Source organism: Myotis lucifugus, unplaced genomic scaffold (assembly GCF_000147115.1).
Source record: "Myotis lucifugus unplaced genomic scaffold, Myoluc2.0 scaffold_5, whole genome shotgun sequence".
NCBI lineage: Eukaryota > Metazoa > Chordata > Mammalia > Chiroptera > Vespertilionidae > Myotis > Myotis lucifugus.
In genome coordinates this window covers 11655824-11676199 of record NW_005871053.1, presented here as the reverse complement: position 1 = coordinate 11676199, position 20376 = coordinate 11655824, and the positions used below count along the sequence as shown (strand labels likewise).

The 20376-nt window shown below is 37.2% G+C and overlaps 1 protein-coding gene across 12 annotated transcripts in view; it reads left to right on the top strand.

Moving 5' to 3' along the window:
* The window catches only part of UBR3 (ubiquitin protein ligase E3 component n-recognin 3 (putative)), a 173364-nt gene that overhangs the window by 14850 nt on the left and 138138 nt on the right, over positions 1-20376 (top strand). For 10 of the 12 annotated variants that reach the window (XM_023745047.1, XM_023745010.1, XM_023745055.1 and 7 more), the window contains exons 2-3: positions 13135-13274; positions 16051-16209. In XM_023745047.1, the coding sequence (XP_023600815.1) occupies positions 13135-13274; positions 16051-16209 (299 nt within the window). Of the gene's footprint in view, positions 1-13134; positions 13275-16050; positions 16210-20376 lie in introns of those variants that run through there. The other 2 variants (XM_023745011.1, XM_023745059.1) reach the window with 2 other exon arrangements.

Below are 20376 nucleotides of genomic sequence, written 5' to 3'. Positions count from 1 at the left end.
CATAGCATCGAGGGTCTCATTAGTTTTCGTGAGGCTCTCCACAAGTTTTTTGCAAGCCCTCAAAATTGCGATTCTTAGCTCCATATCCTCCATTTCTGTCATGTTTTTTTGTCTCCGCATCTTTTATGCTTTCTTGGTGCACCCCCTGTGGTCTTTGGGGCCAGTCTTGTTCTAGCCAAGCCTTAATTGTTGTAGTTAACACTAGAGGGGTTTGACCCCCAGGCCGACTGGCTTTAGGAATCAGCTGTGTGGAAAACTTCAGTCCTCTGGGGAGGCGCTAGTCCAGCCTTTGCCTGAGGCGATCCGGCAAATGGCTCTGCGCAGGGCTTGGGCGGGGCGGGCTCAACAGGGCGGGGGGAGGGAGCAGCTATGGCTGCTCTCAGTCCGTCTCCAGGGGCTCTGCCTCTCTGTCCCCGCAACCGCTGCAAACCTCGGAGGGACCGTAGCCAGACAGTCCCGCTTCTCCCGTTTGAGTCAGGGTCCCTAGAGACTCGCCCCGATCTGTAGCCCAGAGTCTGAGACTCACTCCTGATTGAAAACGACAACCGCACCCTCAGCCACCAGCCCGCTTTGCGCGTGCACCGCCGCACCACCGTACCTTTAAATTTTCCACACTGCGCCTCCTCTAAGCCTCGTAATGCTGTTGTTTTTCCTTCTAGTTGAAGAGTCTCTCCTCAGCCAGCTTTCCTGTGGTTCTGGGTGATGTCCGTTCCGTCTTTTAGTTGTATTTTTGAAGTGGTTGTTCGAGGCAGCAAACTCCGGTGTTTACCTATGCCGCCATCTTGGTTTCTCCTCTATCTTAAGTGTTTTTATGTTATCAAATTTATTTACTTAAGAAAGTGTGTATAAAATGTATATGCACAGTTTAAAGTATTTTAGTAAAATATACACCGTATCTACTTTAAGTAATAGATAATTAAATATTGATAAGTATGTAATATTACCTGAATTCTAATATGAAATGGATTTAAGGTAATGTAAAAATCTCAAGGTGATGAAGAGTTTTTTAAATACTAAAAAGAGTTTTGAGATTAGAAAGAGGTTAAAGAGGTTCAGCCTTAATGCTATATAGATTCTTTTTTTTACATTAAAATTTTTTAAAAAAATTGATTTTTAGAAAGAGAGCAAGGGAGAAGGAGAGAGATAGAAACATTGATGAGAAATGTTGACTGGCTGCCTCCTGCACGCCCCTACTGGGGATCAAGCTCACAACCCCAGCATGTGCCCTGACTGGAAATCGAACCAATGGCCTCTTGGTTCATAGGTTGATGCTCAATCCCTGAACCACACCGGCCTGGCTATAATAGATTCTTTAAAATTTTTTTTTTTATTGATTTGAGAGAGGAAGGGGAGAAGAAGAGAGATAGAAACATCAATGATGAGAGAGAATCCTTGATTGGCTGCCTCCTGCACGCCCCACACTGGGGATCGAGCCCCGCAACCTGAGAATATGCCCTGATAGGGAATTGAACTGTGAACTTGGGTTCATAGGTTGATGGCTCACTACTGACCCACCCTAGCTGGGCTATAATAGATTCTTAAACTAAGATAATTTCTCATTGTCATTTAATTTAATTAGAAAGACCATCCAGCCTGATTTCCCCCTTAGCTTTATTGAGGTATAATTGATAAATGAAACTGTATAAATTTAAGGTATATAATATGATGATTTGATATATGTATATATTATAAAATGAATACCAACCACAATAAGGCTATTTAACACCCCCCCCCCCCCACCTCACATGGGTACCTTCTTTCCTCAGGAAAATTTTTTCAGGAAATTTCAACTATACAACACAGTATTGTTAACTGTAGTCCCTATACTGTACATTAGATCCCCACAAATTACTCATCTTTAAAAAAAAATCTTTATTGTTGAAAGTATTACATAGGTCTTCCTTTTCCCCCATTAACCTCTTCCAGCCCTCTTCTGTCTCCCAAATTACTCATCTTATAACTGAAAGTTTGTACTCTATGTCCAATAACTTATTTTCCTCACCCTGCAGCCCCTGAAAACCACCATTCTACTCTGTTTCTATGAATTCAACTTTTTCAGATTTCCACATATAAGTGAAATCATACAGTATTTGTCTTCCTGTTTGACTTGTTCCACTTAGCATAATAATGCCCTCCAGGCTCATCCATGTTGTCACAAATGGCAGGATTTTCTTTTTCTTTATAGCTGAATGATATTCACACACACACACACACACACACACACACACCCTTGATATTCACACACACACACACACACACACACGAACCTTGAACAACATAGGTTTGATCTGCACAGGTCCAAATATATGGGAATTTTTTTCGATAAATACTGTAAATGAATTTTTTTCTTTCTATAATTTTGTTAATATTTTCTTGATCTGACTTTATTGTAAGAGTATAGCATATAATAATATAACATATAAAGTATGTGTTAATTGATTGTTTATATTATTGGAAAGGCTTGCAGTCAACAGTAGGCTATTAGTAGTAGTTAAATTTTTGGGGAGTCAAAGCTATGCATATTTTTGACTGTGCAGGGAGTCAACATCCCTAACTCTTGTATTGTTCAAGGGTCAGCTGTGTGTGTGTGTGTGTGTGTGTGTGTGTGTGTGTGTGTAAAAGAGAGAGAGAGAGAGAGAGAGAGAGAGAGAGAGAGAGAGAGAGGAGAGATAGATAGATATCAGGTCCTCTCTCCATTTTAAAATTAGAGTGTTGTTGTTTTTTTGCTGTTGAGTTGTATGAGTTTTTATATAGTTTGGATATCAACCCCTTATCAGATAAATGATTTGCAAATATTTTCTGTCATTCCTTAGGTTACTCTTAATTTCATTGATTGATTCTTTTGCTGTGTAGAAACTTTTTAGTTTGATGTCGTACCATTTGTTTATTTTTGCTTGTGTTGCTTGTATTTTTTTATGTCCTATCTAAAAAATCATTGCCAAGGTCTACATCAGGAGCTTTTTCCCTATGCCTCAGTCCCCGCCGCCACAGCTTCCTCCAGAAGGTCGTCTGGAAGGACATCCAGCCTAATTAGCATATTATGCTTTTATTATCACAGATGTGTATATCTAACCTCTGGAATGTAAGCTTCCTAAAGGCTGGATACACTGTTTTGATTATTTAAATTTAAAAAAATGTATTTTATTGATTTTTTTACAGAGAGGAAGGTAGAGGGATAGAGAGTTAGAAACATTGATGAGAGAGAAACATCGATCAGCTGCCTCCTGCACACCCCCTTACTGGGGATGTGCCCACAACCAAGGTACATGCCCTTGACCAGAATCAAACCTGTGACCCTTCAGTCCACAGGCTGACACTCTATCCACTGAGCCAAACCGTTTAGGGTGATTATTTAAATTTTATAGTAAGTTTTAATATCTGGTAAAGCTACTTCAACTTCATAACTTATTTTTCAGAATTTTCTTAGCTATTGTTACTTTTCCATACAAACTTTACAACCAACTTGTTTATTCCTTATTGGCATTTTTACTGAGGTTCATATTAAATTTATAGATTAGTTTAGGTTAATAATGTATATTTTTATGGTATAACTTTTGTGATTTTCAGGAGTTTATTATTATTCTTTCTTTTTCTTTTTCTTTTTTTTTATTGTTGACAGTATTACAGATGTTCCCCATTTCCTTCCTTTGCCCCCATCCACCCAGTCCTGCTCCACCCTGGGTCTTTACCACACTATTGTCTGTGTCCATGAACTATTTCAGGAGTTTTAAAACAATTTTATCAGATAGGTTTGTCATTTAGTGTTTCTAAGATTGTCCCTTCTATAAAATTAAGAGAACAGATCATTTTTAGGATTTTTTAGTTTGGGGAAACTCTTTAGGAATCTCTGTTATTATTTTAAATTATATGCAAAGTAGTGTATATATGTGTAATATGTGCTAAGTTGGGAAGGGGATGTGCACACCAAAGGCTAATTTTTAGGGGAGCTTATCTCAGATACTTGTCTAATTTTTGAAGCATATGGTTATTTGAGTTGGCCTCTCCTTGTACTCGTACTCCCTTTAAAGACTCAGTCATTTGAGTTGGCCTCTCCTTGTACTCGTACTCCCTTTAAAGACTCAGTCATTTGCAGACTTCAGAATCCTCTGTCCCTTTGCTCCTCTCCTATCCTACTTCCTCTTTCACTTTCTTAGAGTCCAAGAATTCTGCTTTTAGTCATTAAGTTTGGTTTGTGATATTTTACTAAGCTGCAATTTTCTAACAGTTGTTCTTCAATGATACGTTTTAAAAGCTTGAAGTAAGCCCCGGCCGGTTGTTCAGTGGTTAGAGCGTTAACCCAAGCACCGAAGGGTTCCTGGACATGTACCTTCATTGCAGGTTCCCCGGCCCTGGTGGGGGTGCATGTGGGAGACGAACAATGGATGTATCTCTCTCATGTCCATGTTTCTCTCTCTCTCCCCCTGTCCTGCCTCTCTTCCATTCACTCTAGAAATCAATGGGGGGAAAAAAAAGCTTGAAATAAAATAAAATTTGATAAGGTCATTTTATCATCTCTTTATATCATTTCATTGGGCCATTCCATTATTGCCATAACATCCTAATTTACTAAGGAATATTTAACCTTCTTAATCATTAAAATCCATTGGATTCCTTGGAAAAAGTATCTGTGACCTGTGAACTGCTAATAGGAACACATTACTTCCTGCCTCATTTTTTCTTTGGAGCCATTCTAGTTGGCTAGAAAGCTCTTCTCCTGTTCATTGGGGGAGAGATCACTAGTACCTGATTATATACACTTGCATTTGTCAGGCCTCTTGACAGTATGCTCTGCAAAGCTTTTTGTATACCTAGCCTAGCTCCTTCATGTCATTTGGCCTGTAGCCTGCATATATCACCTCTGTAGAAAAGCCTTTCCTGACAAATCTGATTTAAAGGAGCCTAATGGATGCACTCTATAAATCATTATAAATGTTCATAGGGCTTATTATTCATATTTAATTTTTTGTTTCTCTCCCTCTCCTCTACTCCCCTCCCCACCCAATAGAAAATTAGCTCCATGAGAGCAAGGCTCCTGTGCTCCTAGGGTCTAAGTGCCAGGTGTAATAGCAGTTCTTCAAAGCATATTTGAAACCTGGGATTATTAAACGGGTTCCTTGTTATTTAACTGGACACCCTTGAAATAATTTTTGGTGTTCTATTGCATTAAATCTTTGTTTCATCGAGCCTTTATGGAATACTTGCTATGTAAAATGTCTCAGTTCCCATACTCTGCTCAGCCTGAAATACAAGTCCAATTCTGTTTGTAGATCTTATAGTATGTTCCATCCATGTTGGACAGTCTTACATCATTTAAATTGGCTCACAGAGCTTGGTTCTTTAGTCTTTTGGCTATTAATTTGTTAAGTCCACAGCCATCTGATACACTCCTGTAATGCTGGTCCAAAGGTTGCTTAGACCATTATTGCTGTCCTTTGGGCTTAGTTCCAGGTTGAAATTTTACTCCTTGAAGCTACTTGACACTCTATTCAAATTGTTCTTTACTCTCTGCCCAGTAGCTCTTTTGAATTGATTTCTTTCCTGCACCGAGTATCTAAGAGAGCTTTCTGTGCCCTCCTTTATTTAATCCTCTCTCTCTCTTCTTGCTTTTCAGCTGTCGAGCCTTACATTGCATCCTTCAGTCTTTTGGCCCAGTGTGTTTTCTCATTCTTCTATTCTGACTTTCCTTTCATCTGTTTTCTCTCCTTTACACTTATGTTTATAAGTGCTTTAACTAAATTATCTTAGGTAACCATTGGTTCTCTAAGCTGTCACAGAGGCCAGGTTCTTTTTTATCTTTTAAAGGCTCTTAAATTAAAAATGGTATCATTTAAAAAGTTTTCTTGATTTTACTTAGATTTTGTATGTCCAGCTGAAAGAGGTTCTTAAATTCATATTTCCTTTTAAATAAAGGTTTGGACCTTAGGGATTATAGTTACTAACCTTTTTCATAATATGGTAGATGTTGAAATGATATTTGGATGGGACACTGAGGCAACTGAGGAGGCTCCTCAGACCCTGCCCTTCTGTCTGCCTTGAGGACTGAGGAAATATATCTCTCTTCTCTTTAATTTACTGGACCTAACAATTAGAAGCTCTGCCTTAAAGGTAGATAGACTTCAGCAGGTGTGAATCCTCTGAATGGTTTATTTTTGTATGTGTATATATATTTCTTAAGAAAGAGCTATGATTTACATTAAATTCTCAAAGGGGTCCATGAACCAAAAGAGGTTAAGAATTAATGCTTTAAATTTTGGAACTGAAACCAAATGGATAAGTATACTTAATCATTTACTTGTTCTTGGTACAAAATTTTTCCTTTTGATCACAAAGTTATAGATATGTTTTTTTAAAAAAAATCTTTATTGTTCAGATTATTACAGATGTCCCTCTTTTTTGCCCCCATAGCTCCCCTCCACCCGGTTCCCACCCCACACCAGGCCCTCACCACCCCACTGTCCACATCCATAGGTACTGCATACATGCATATAAGATCTTTGTCTAATTCCTTCCCACCCCTTCCCCACACTCCCTCACCCCCCCGAGAATTGTTAGCCTGCTCCATTTCCATGCCCCTGATTCACCAGTTTATTCTGTTCATCACATTTTTTATTCATTTGATTTTTAGATTCAGTTGTTGATAGATATGTATTTGTTGTCACTTTGTTGTTCATAACTTTTTATCTTTACCTTTTTCTTCTTCTTCCTCTTCTTAAAGAATACCCTGCAGCATTTCATATAATATGGGTTTGGTTGTGATGAACTCCTTTAGCTTTTTCTTGTCTGTGAAGCTCTTTATCTGACCTTCAGTTCTAAATGATAGCTTTGCTGGGTAGAGTAATCTTGGTTGTAGGTTCTTGCTATTCATCACTTTGAATATTTCTTGCCACTCCCTTCTGGTGGCCTGCATAGTTTCTGTTGAGAAAGCAGCTGACAGTCATATGGGTACTCCCTTGTAGGTAACAAACTGTTTTTCTCTTGCTGCTTTTAATATTCTCTCTTTGTCTTTTGCCCTTGGCATTTTAATTATGATTTATCTTGGTGTGGTCCTCTTTGTATTCCTCTTGTTTTGGGTTCTCTGTGCTTCCTGGACTTGTAAGTCTATTTCTTTCAGCAGGTAGGGGAAGTTTTCTGTCATTATTTCTTCAAATAGGTTTTCAATATCTTGCTCTCTCTCTTCTTCTGGCACCCCCATAATTCGAATGTTGGTACTCTTGAAGTTGTTCCAGAGGCTCCTTACTCTGTCTTCATATTTTTGGATTCTTTTTTCTTTTTGCTTTTCTGGTTGGGTGTTTTTTGCTTCCTCGTATTTCAAATCTTTGACTTGATTCTTGGGATCCTCTAGTCTACTGTTGAATCTCTGTATATTATTCTTTTTTAAAGATATATTTTATTGATTTTTTACAGAGAGTAAGGGAGAGGGATAGAGAGTTGGAAACATCGACGAGAGAGAAACATCAATCAGCTACCTCCTGCACGCCCCCCACTGGGGATGTGCCCGCAACCAAGGTACATGCCCTTGACTGGAATCGAACCTGGGACCCTTCAGTCCGCAGGCTGATACTCTATCCACCGAGCCAAACCGGTCAGGGCAAATCTCTGTATATTATTCTTTATTTCAGTCAGTGTATGCTTAATTTCTGGCTGGTCCTTTTCCATTTTTTGGCATTCTCACTGAGATCCTTGAAGGTCTCACTAAGTTCCTCGGAGGTTTCTAGAAGATTCTTGAGTAACCTTGTAACTGTGGTTTTGAACTCTGTATTCAGTATTTTGCTTTCTTCCATTTCTTTCATTTGTGACATGTTTCTTTGTCTCTGCATTTTGGCTGCTTCCCTGTGTTTGTTTCTATGTATTGGGTAGCTGCTAAGTCTCCTTGAGTTGATAGAGTGGTCTTGTGTAGTAGGTGTCCTATAGGGCCCAGTGGCTCAGCCTCCCCAGTCACCTGAGCTGGGAACTCTAGGTGCACCCATTGTTGTCTGTGAGCACAGTCTTGTTGTAGTTGAGCCTTGATTGCTGTTGGTGTCATTGGGAGGAATTGACTCTAGGCCAATTGGTTGTGAGGACCAGCGGTGTCTAACAGTGGAAGAGCTGCTATGCAGGAGACACTCTTCTGGGGCAAGACTTGCTTCAGTGGGGCTTTGGTGCTCACTGAATCTGCTCCTTGAGTGTGTCACTTATGGATGTGAAGAGTTGTAATCTGGTATGGTCTCGCACTGACCACTGGGTACACTGGCTCTTGGATCTCCAAGGAGGTGCAAAGTCAGCCATTGCCTGGGGCCACCCAGCAGGAGCTACAGAGAGATCTGCAGATTCCTCCTCTTTGTATCGGGTTTGGAAGTGCCCAGACGAGGCCCAGCTATGAAGCAAGACAGGCTGGTGCTGGTGCTGGTGCAGTCTTGGGCCTTCTTTTGATAGCTTTGGGGCTTCCTGACACAGCTGCAGCTGTTTCACAGGTTTTAGGCTGAGAAAGGACAGGCCATTCATATGCAAAAGCCACTGTGCACAGCTTGGGTGGGGTTATAAATTGGGTAGGGTGGGGACTCAGGGAATCTCCAGGGTGGAGCAAACAGCAATGGCTGCCAGTCAGCCCTGCACTGGGGAGGTTCCAGCAGAGGAACAATGAACCTTGGGAGCATCTCCGTCTGGAAGAAAGACGCCCCCAAGTTCTTGCCCTGATGCCAGAAAGTCCAGTTTCTCTCTGTATGTGTCTGGGTCCCCCTGAGTCTCGCCCGGCACTGGAGCTGAGAGCAAGCAGGAGCTTGTATCTCCCTTCCAATTAAAAAAGTGGCGCACCTGGGTGCCAGCCTGTTCTGTGCCTCCACACCTCATACCAGTCTCAGTGCACTTTCTTCTTTACCTTTCTAGTTGTAGTACTTCCACTCAGCCAGCTTTCCTGTGGTTCTGGATGATAGTTGTTATGTATTTTAGTTGTAATTTTGATGTGGTTGTGGGAGTCAGCAAGTACAGGTGTTTACCTATGCCGCCATCTTGGTTCTCTTTAGATATGTTTGTTATACAAAATTCAAAATTACAGGTAGAATTAATGTAGAAAATAAAAGTATGCCATATCACTCCCAGGTAATTTACACCAAATTTGGTATACATTTTCTAAATATTTTTCTTCTTACATATGTCAACATTTTCTTGCCTATTCTTTCTGTAAAATTTAATATATAAAAGAGATTATTTATACTGCTATGCATTTCTTTTCTCACTTTATCTTAGGCATGATTCTATTTTTATGTTTATCGATCTATCTCATTCTTTTAAACAAATGCAAAGTCTTTTATGGATCTGTTGGTGGGGCAAAATGGCACTAGGTGTTAGACCGGTGGAGTCAGACTGGACCTGGTTTAACAACCTTGGGTCCTTGAGTTCTGGCTAAGAAAGAATTAAGAGTCTAGACTCAAACTATAAGAGAAAGTTTATTTAGAAAGTTGCAGATGTAGAAGAAATGGGCTCACGAAACAAGTTACAGAGGGAGCCCAGAAGGAGAGAGGCAAGAAAACCTCTCCTGGAGGAAGGGGATTAAAGAAGGAGGTGGGTAAAGGCATGGGAGTTCTCCCTAGAGAGAGCTGCGTTGAGTCCTTCTTCTTGAGGATTTTTATCTGAAGGTCTCAGGGGAGGATCCCATTAGAATATTCAGCTTTCCAAGTGTGTCCTTTCAGCGTTGTGGTCTCTATTGATCAGTTGGCATCAGGTCAGGGAGGTCATAGTCAATGCTGCTGGTCCTGATGTCAGCTTTGGCATTGCTTGTCTGGTTTTGATGCTTTTCTCAGTCTGGAGCTGAAACACAGCTGAGACCCAGATGTATTTGATTTGGGTCAGAACCTCATTGTCCTGGGGGCTTAATGCTTAAGAGCTATTCTCTGATCCTCTTGTTCATCACCCCCCTCAGGGGGTTTCACTTGTACAACTAGCAAAGGCCAGAGGAGGAAAGGTCACAGGGAGGGTCAAAACTGCAAGACCAGTGATATGAAAGGTCAGGGGGTCTAAACTTCATGACCATGCATATACTAGGGGAGGAAAGGTTACCCTGGGGAGAGGTCCTTGTTTTCCCATGAGGAGTGGGCCTAAACCATCAGTTGGACATCCTTAGCGCTGCTGCGGGGACGGGAGAGGCTCCGCCACTGCAGCTACGCTCGCCAGCCATGAGCCCCTGCTTCTGGTTGAGCTGTGCTCCCCCTGTGGGAGCACACTGACCACCAGGGGGCGGCTCCTGCGTTGAGTGTCTGCCCGCTGGTGGTCAGTGCATGTTATAGGGACTGGTTGTTCTTCCGTCAGGCTGAAACTGGCTCTCTGACATCCCCTGAGGGGTCCCGGATTGTGAGAGCGCGCAGGCCAGGCCGAGGGACCCCACCGGTGCACTATCGGGGCTGGGGAGGGACCGAGGGAGGGCTCCAGGGCGTGTCCAGCCTGTCTTGCGCAATCCTGATTGGCTGGACCACAGCAGCAAGCTAACCTACCGGTTGGAGCATCTGCCTCCTGGTGGTCAGTGCACATCATAGCAAGTGGTTGAGCGGCCTTAGCATATCATTAGCATATTATGCCTTGATTGGTTGAATGGACGACCAGGCGACCGGACACTTAGCATATTAAGCTTTTATTATATAGGATTTATTTATTTATTTTTGAATTTATTGTGGTGACATTGGTTCATAAAACCATACAGGCTTCAAATGTACAACTGAATAAAACATCATCTGCACGCTGAATATGGGCCCATCACCTCTAGTGAAGTCCTGTATAATGTTCTACATTCATGATTTGTCTGCTTTTTTGTGGTGTCATTTAACTTGTTCCTTTATCTCCTTTGTTTTTTTTATAAATGGTGGTTAGTTCTAGAGTTGTGATGTCATTCAAATTCATCTTGTTTGGTAAGAACACTTTATAAATGGTGCTTGAAATCAGTGCTGTGTGTTTTACAAGCATCACAGAGCCTAATTTTTTTCACTTCTGGTCATACAGATTGGTAAGGATTTAACAGTCTGATCTCTAAGTGAAAAATTTCCCCTCAAGCCTTCCTCTAGTCCGGCAGTGGTTCTCAACCTTCCTAATGCCGCAACCCTTTAATACAGTTCCTCATGTTGTGGTAATCCCCAACCATAAAATTATTTTCGTTGCTACTTCATAACTGTAATTTTGCTACTGTTATGAATCATAATGTAAATATCTGATATGCTATATGTATTTTCCGATGGTCGTGACCCGCAGGTTGAGAACCGCTGCCTAGTGGCTTCATAGCATGGGTCAAATATTTCAGTAGGCATCACAAAATGGACATTTTCTAGTTACTCATGTTTTAGTATTTATTTATTTTTTTAAAGGGGTCATTTTTATTTATTTTTAATTTTTATTAATTCTCATCAGAGGATTTTTTTTTTTTTTTAAAGAGAGAGTGGAAGGAAGGGAGAGAGACAGAGAGAGATGATTGCCTCCAGTAAGCTAAAACCTAGGTACAGAATCGAACCTAGACCCTTCGGTCCGTGGGCAAGGGGGACACTATATCCACTGATCCAAACCGGCGAGGGCACTCATATTTTATTTTAATGAAATTCATTGCTTTATTTTTTTAAACAAAAGAAATAGTATACTTGTTTTATTTACATAAAGGATTTTATGAAGCAACATGTACAGAATTATCCTAATTTTCTTTTCAGTCACATGAGTGCAGAAAGAGAAGCTATTCATTGTTTTATTTGCTGATTTGATGATTGATTAATTGTTTTGATTATTAGGGAACTTGAGCATCTTCACGTTTGTTGGCTATTCAGTACTTCTTTTTTGAATCGTTCATGACCTTTTCTGAGTTTTCTATTAAATTGTTTTCTTTTTCTTATCCATTTTTGAGAGTTATAGATCATATATATTAATCTTTTTTACATAGTGTAAATATTTTTTCCAGTTTGTAATTGTCTTCTGCATAGAAGCTTTTGATTTATGTAGTTAATTGTTATATTTTATGGGTTTTGTTTCAAGACCTTGAGATTATTTAGGGGAATAGTTTATTTTCTTCCTGGTAACTTTTTTCACATTTGATTTTGATCTGTATGAAATATATTTTGCTTATGGCATAAGAAAAATCAAATTTACATTCTGCATTTAAATAACTAGTTGCCCCTAAGCACTTTGTCTTCTCCCCATTGAATTGAGATGCCACATTTATTATGTTAAATTTGCAAATTTACATAGCCTGCTTCTAGACTCCATTGTGGTCCATTGATGTGATAACATTACCACAGATTTTTAATTATAATAGCTTTGTACTGTGTTTTTAAGGTCTAGCTCACTATCATTAATTTTTTTTTTCATTTGTACTGATTTTTTTCACACATATGTTCTTCCATTTGAATTTTACAATTAGTTTATAATTAGTCCCATTGGGATTTAAGTCTAATGGTATTAAGTTTGGTGGAACAGACTTTAAAAAAATTGGATTTCCCATTTGGTTATATAGTTTTCTCTATTCAGATCTTTTATATTTTTCAACTAAAATAGTTTCTACACCCTTCTTAAGATTATTTCTAGGCATTTTATATGTTTAGTGTGGTTATTTTGTGTTTAGTCACAAAATACCTTAATTGTGATTATTGGATTGTGAATGAAGTTTTCTTCATTTTTTGCTCCAGTATACCAATCATGCTTTAAAATAAGTATAAATAAAAATTGAAATGTATATACTCAAGTGTGTAAACTTTAAAAATAAACTTCAACTTTTATATCGCTTATTCATTAATGCAAAAAGTTAGAAATAGTTAAGGAATGCAAATTCTTGGGAAATGATTAATTTATAATTAGTGGTTTATAAAGGATATAAGTAATAAAATAGTACTTGAAACTAATAAATTGCAGTTAAAAATATAAATTCTGTAATGAGATTTTCTTTTTGTATTCTAGTGGGAACTTAATTAGTATGGTCTTTTATTAGGAAGAAATATCCCTCAGTACCATTTTTTAGTTTAAAGACTTGTTAAAACTATATATTCTTTTAACCTGGTGCCTTAAAAATTATAAAGGAAGAATACATTGGCTTTGATATTGGCTTGCATTCTATTTATGGATATTGTAAATAGAAGTACTGTATTCTTGGCAGATAAGACATCACTATTAATTGTTTTTTTGTTTTTCATATTACAGGTTTTGCAGAAGACATCAAATTAAATCAAGTTCAAATATCCCTTGTGTCCCCAAAGACTTACTGATGATGTCTGAATTTGTGCTTCCAAGATTTATTTTTTGTCTCATTCAGTACTTAAGAGAAGGCTATAATGAGCCAGGTATGTTTAATCTTTTCTTTGTTAGTACTCTTTTTAAATTCCAGATAACAAAGTTTAGCATTAATAACAGGTGAGTTTTTTTCGGATATCTTATTTTTGCAATATTTTTTATGAGGAGACTGTGAAATATTAAGTAAAAACACACTAAATATAAAATCAATAACCTTATAGTTGGCACAGTTGGGCACTGTGTGTTCCTGTGATCAAAGATGGTTTTGATAAAATTTATTAGCCTTTTGCATATGAGGAAATAATCATTTTATAGGGTTAAAGTGACTCTATTTGCAGTTATATTGTGATAGATCAGAATTAAGAAGTCCCGGAAAAGTTTGAATTTAACTTAGATTTTCAGAAGACTAAACTACTCTTTCACCAATATCTATAGCTATCTGTCTATAGATTTGCCCTCCTCCCCCCTTTTTTGTAGGGGTCTATATATTTTTGTTCCTCTCCATATATAAGAACTTATGAGAGAGTCAAATGGCTCACTCCCATGTTTCTGGTAGAATGTATGGGTGTAAGCAACATGATAGTGTTAAAAAGAGAAAAGAAACATGCAAATTATAGATATTCTTTTTACCTTTTAAGATTTATTCATAGTCTTTAAAAATATACTTTAGTTAAATATTTGGATTTAGCTATTATCTGTTAAAGTTTTCAGTCTGACATTGTGGATTACAGATATCCACTAGTGATATAAAACAAATTTATTAATTTTTTGTTGCTTTTTACTTTTCTAATGATACCTGCATTTTTGTCATATAAGGGACAGCATTTTGCATTACTTTTAGAGGTTTTAAATTATTTATGCTATAAATAATCTTAGATTTAATTTGAAACTATGGCACACATTTTTATCTTCTGTATCTCCCCCATCCTTTAAGTGTGAAGAAATATCACATAGCATCTTTATTATTCCTAAAGCTATTATGTTTTCTTCATTGTGAGCGAACCCTTTCTTATGTCTACATTTTTAGCAAATTATACAATCCTTTGTTAAATACTTCTACTCTTTTCAGAGTATGTCTTGTAAAATACAGAAAGAAATATTATTTTGATTTAGTTCCAAACTAGTCTTGTCTTAGGAATGAACGAACCAGAGACCATCTGGGTTATTGAACTTGCCCTCTGTACGATTCCTCAATAATCAGAATAATTCAAACAAAAGTACATTATATTTATTTTTTCCTGTGGTGACATTTAGCAGTTATAAAGGTAGATAACGTAGATACATAGCTTTGATAATTATCTGTTATCATTGTTGAAAACATAAAGGAATGAATGGAAGCACTTTTTTGTCTTAAGATAAACTTTATGAACTTAGATTCATGATGTTTTCCTCTCTATATAACTATTTATGCTTAGCATATATTTCTTGTGTCTGTGTGAAAAAAAAAAGACTTTAAAATTAAAGAAAGGACTTGAAATGATCTAATCTGTGGTAATGGAAGTTCAGAGATCTTGTGGTTTTACAGTTGCCTTGAATTCCATTTTCATTTCACCCTACAATCCTCAGACCAATGTCAGAACTTGTGTTAGAGCTCTTAGGAACCAAAAATTAAAGTTAATTAAATATTTACTATTTTAACTGTATAAGTCATTGGGGGAGATTATAAACATGAATAACATATACTATTAATTTTCTATTGAGAAAGTAAGGCTTTTGGTTTGGGTCTTAGGACTCATCATTGTCTAGAATTCACAGATTCTCTTTGAACTAGGTGTGAGTTAGTAACTATGTCTTAATTTAGTTTTGTTTCTCAGTGCCTATAATGGAGTAGATGCTGAATTAATCAATGAAATTGATGTCCTTTTTACTGGGCACACTGGACCCTGTTAGCTCCCTTATATGCATTCTTCTTTTTTTTTTTTTAATATATCTTATTGATTTTTTACAGAGAGGAAGGGAGAGGGATAGAGAGTTAGAAAAATCGATCAGCTGCCTCCTGCACGCCCCCCACTGGGGATGCGTCCGCAACCAAGGTACATGCCCTTGACCAGAATCGAACCTGGGACCCTTCAGTCCGCAGGCCGACGCTCTAATCACTGAGCCAAACAAGTCAGGGCATGCATTCTTCTTTTAACCAATCATAGCTAAACTCTAAATCTCTCTATTCACTTCTTTCTTTTAGACCTCAGTTTCTCTAAAGCATTTGTTTTCTTTTCCTCTTAAATATTCTTTTTCAGTTACTATGCAAGTTTCCCTTTTCTTCCTTTATCTCTACTAGACATATATTGCCTGGTATTTTTAAATTGTTTTAGTAAAAACATTCATGTTTCTGAAAACAGTTATTTTTCATGTTAGTTGCTTTGACCTCCAGCTAACACAGGTCTGTATTTTTGGAATATGATAGAGGATGTGTTATTTGCTACACAGGTTTAAATTTAGAACTGACATAATTTTGTACAATGTATTTGATTTTGGTCTTGTTTTACTTTTTTCTTAAATACTATGTAATTTTGAAATGATCTTATGATTACATTTATGTATCTGGAAGTATAGAGCCCTCAAATTGAATGCTTCTTACACAAATTAAATAATACCTATGGTATCTTTTTCCTCATTAACCTTTTCTTATATGACTGAATACCTGACCAAGTCTACCCTAGGCTGGGTGCTTGGTGGATACCTAATTTCCACATAGAGTTTTTATATTAACTTTTTTGATTATAAAATACTGTCATCTAAGTCACTATAACTTTAAATGAATAAAATATTATTCTTATCAAAATATTTTAAAGAAAGTTAATTATAATGTTTAATTTTTTTCTTTAGCAGCTGATGTACCATCAGAAAAAGACCTTAGCAAAGTTCTTCAGCTTTTGGAACCTCAAATTTCCTTTTTAGAAGATCTAACTAAAATGGGAGGAGCGATGAGGTCTGTTCTTACTCAGGTTTTGACAAACCAACAGAACTACAAAGATCTGACTTCTGGTGAGTAAAGTGTTAGAGTAGAAGAACGTTAAAGTTTACTTATATTGTATACTTATTAGAAATTGTGTATTTTAGAACTTAAAAGTAAAATGTAGATTTTTTTCATAAAGCTGGATGTTATTAAGAATATCTGATTTTATGGATGAAGAAACGAAGCCCCCTAAAAATTAAATGACTAGTTTAAGACCTTATAACTAATTTATTTTGAAGTTGGGACTAGAACCTAGGTCTCTTAACTTTTTTTTTTCCTTTTTGTTAATCCTTACCTCAGGATATTTTTCCATTGATTTTTAGGAAGAGTGGAAGAGAGAGGGAAAGACAGAGAGAAACATCGATGTGAGAGAAACACATCGACTGGTTGCCTCCTGCAGGAGCCCTTACCAGAGCCCAGGCTAGGGAGGAGCCTGCACAACTAAGTACGTGCCCTTGACCGGCATTGAACCCAGGACCCTTTGGTCTGTAGGCCGACTCTCTAACCACTGCTCAAAACCAGCTAGGGTGTTAACTTTGGATGTGACATAATCATAACTATATTCTTTCTTCCTTCTAACAAGAACAACAACCGTTTTATGTTTTCATCTTTGGTATTCTAAACTTTTGGGTTTTTTTAGGATTTTATAATAATGTAGAGTTTAAGTTTTAAAACTTGGAATTGTTGAGTATGTTTTTACATAGTATACTATACTGTTATATAAAATATTTTAGTTTTTATACTTTTCGTTTAGCTCAAATTCATAGTATAATAAATATATCAATTATTTAAAAATCTTGTTATAAATATTTTAAATGGCATTCTTTATGCTGGTTCATAAATAGCATGTTTTGCAAATTGAAGTTTGTCTTGTTTCTTGGTATAATTTCCATGTTTATTGTTAACCATCTGTTATTTACAGATAGTCGGATATATTTATTTCTTCAACAAATACTTAAGTATCTACTGTGTGGTTTGGCTTTGAGCTAGGTATTAGAGCTTGGGTAGAGAAGGTAATTAATAAACCTGATAATCCTATTTCTACCCTTATAAAGCTTATAGTCTAGTGAGTGAGATGACATTAATAAAACCCTCAGACTAATCATTAATTGTAGTAAATGCTATGAAAGGGTAGGACAAGTGTATATTAAAGAGAGACTGATTTCACTGATGGTGAAGGTGAGGAAGCTTCACAAAGGGCGAGGGGAGTTGGGTGGTAATGGGATAGGACTAGATTTCAGGTAGAGGACATTTTTCTCTCTGACTATTGGTCAGTCCATCCCTTATGCCATAAACAACATAAAACTGGTTAAGTAGTATTGGGAGACACTGGAGTTTGTTAATACCTCAGGCATCTAGCTGAGACAGAAGGCCAAACTTAGAGTAAGGGCTGGTGTAGGTCAGCCTTAATGAAGCCTAAAGCCCTGTCAGTATCTGCCAGGAAGATAGATTATGGAGATGATTCCTGTCAGCTCAGAGGGCATTTTGAGAAACTTAGGCTTTCCACAGATCTGTTCTTTACAAAAGTTTTAAACCAAACCTTCATGAGTTCTAGGTGATCAGGCTATTAATTGAGAGTTGTCTGGAGGTTCTAGCAGGGGAGCGCAGCTACAACTATACTCTTGACTGAAGACCGGTCCTCTCCTCTGAGGGGAAGGTCATCCTCTTCGACCAAGCGTGCAGCTTGGGGAGGGACACACATGGGTGGTGAGGGAGGAGGGGGACACCTGCCTAGCCAGCCAGATCAGCCTGATCAACCCTGGCGATCAATGGGGTGACTGACAGATGTTGCAGCCAGATCGCCCTCACATCCATGATCAGGCTATTAATTGAACTGTTTTCTAAAATAAAATGAATACTCTTCATAGGAATATAATAGAATCCAGAATCTTGTATAATGTATCATTAGAATGTTCAATATCACCCTGGCTGGTGTGGCTCAGTTGGTTGGGCATCATCCTATGTACGAGGAAGTTGCCGGTTCGATTTCTGGTCAAGGACACAGGCCCGGGTTGAGGCTCCAACCCCAATAAAGGGTGTGCAGGAGGCAGCAACCCATCACTGTTGCACTCTCACATCATGTTTCTCTCTCTCCCTCTCTAAAAAATAAATAAACTGTTCTTTTTTTTTTTTTAAACAATGTCCAATATGTTATCAAAACAGTCAGTAGAAACTGACCTTGCAATAGCCCAGATATTGGATTTAGCAGGTAGACATTAAAGAAATTATTATAAATATGTTTAAGAAATTAAAGAAAAACCTGTTCAAATAATTATGATCAAAGAGATAAGGAATCTTAGCAAAGAAACATAAATAATAAAATTCTAGAACTGAAAATTACTGTACAGTGCAAGAATTTAATTGAAAAATTTATTGGATGGGTTTAGCAGTAGAATAGACAAGGCAGAAAGACTTAGTGAATTTGAAGACACATCAATAGATTATTTAACCTAGAAAACCGAAAACACTACAGAACCTCAAGGGCCTATTAGAATAAGATGACCAAATATCATGACAGGCGAGTGAGAATTGGGGCATTAAAAAACATTTGGAGAAATCATGACTACAATTCCCCAAATTAGATGAAAAATATAGACTTATTGATCCAAGATGTTTAAAGAACCCCAATCAGGATAAATATAAAGAATATCATAATACAGTGTACATGTGGGAATATTTATGGGTGAAAATGAGCTTATTTTTAAAAAAGGAATAAAAAAGGCTAGTGTGGTTGAAATGAAATGAATGTTATGGGGATAGTGGTACAAAGAAAGGCTACTATATTAGGCTAGCTTTAGATTAGGTAGATGCTCATGGACCATATAAAATTTTTTTTTTTTTTTTTTAAATATATTTTATTGATTTTTTACAGAGAGGAAGGGAGAGAGATAGTCAGAAACATCGATGAGAGAGAAACATCGACCAGCTGCCTCCTGCACATCTCCCACTGGGGATGTGCCCGCAACCCAGGCACATGCCCTTGACCGGAATCGAACCTGGGACCCTTCAGTCCGCAGGCCGACGCTCTATCCACTGAGCCAAACCGGTTTCGGCCATATAAAATTTTATATATTCATTTTTCTCAGGCTTGTGAGAGATTGATGAAATGTATTTTGTTAACTAAAAGGTATTACAAATCTATCTCATTGAGATAAATGTGTGTTTTTTATTACTCAGGAGAAATTTAGTCATTTCTTACATAGAACGTTATGAGTTCTTTATTCTTTGCAAACTAATTATGGTTGTTTTTAATTCCTATCTATTTAGTCTGTGTTGGAGGTTTTTTTTTTATACCAGCTCAGAGAGATTGGACAGAGATTTAAAAAACAAACAAAACTGTTCTATTGCAGTTATTGAGGCTAGTAAAGAGAGGAAATAAAACTCAGCAAATACTAAAGAAACTCATTTATATCTTTTTATAATCAGAGAGGCTGAGATCTTAATTTAAGATACACAGTCTGCCTAAAGAGGTGGCAAATGCCATGGTAATTTGGCTTTCAGACAGAGAACAACTTTTTCTTTTAAGGAATTCTTAAATATTAGTGTTTTCTTTTACTATTATTCCATCTTCCATAATATATTAAAAACAAAACAATAGAAAAATTGGCAATAATTAATAAGCTGAAATGCTAAAGTGAAAGTTTTAGGATTGTTCAATTCTAGAACCTAAACTTTTCAGTATTTTTTGGAATAAATTAGTTTTAACTGATACTTCTGTTGAAATTATACTTTTAATACCTTAAATATGATAATAAAACAGGAGTTAACAGTAATTTCAGTTGTAATATTTTAAAATTTCACCCAGGGATTATCCTCTCCAGGAAGTCTGTCCTAAGTACTCTGCTTTGGCTAAGTTGGTTGCACAGTATTAGGAGAACACAGGTTATCAAACCAAATGATGAAGTCTACTACATAATTGTCTTTTACCATATTGTCTTTCTCTAACACTAATTCATTGAAGGCAGGAATCTGCCTTATTAATCTTTGCCTGCTCTGTGCCTTATATATAATCTCTGGCATATTTTAGATGTTCAGTTACTTAGTAGGTTTCACTATTTGTTATAAATGTGCTGTACATTCTGGGATTGTTAATGCCAAACATGAGTAAAAAAGGTGTGAAATTATTTTATGTAATTCACGCTAGGGTTCTCCCTTCAATAGCATATTCACCTATTTATAGATATATAATATATATA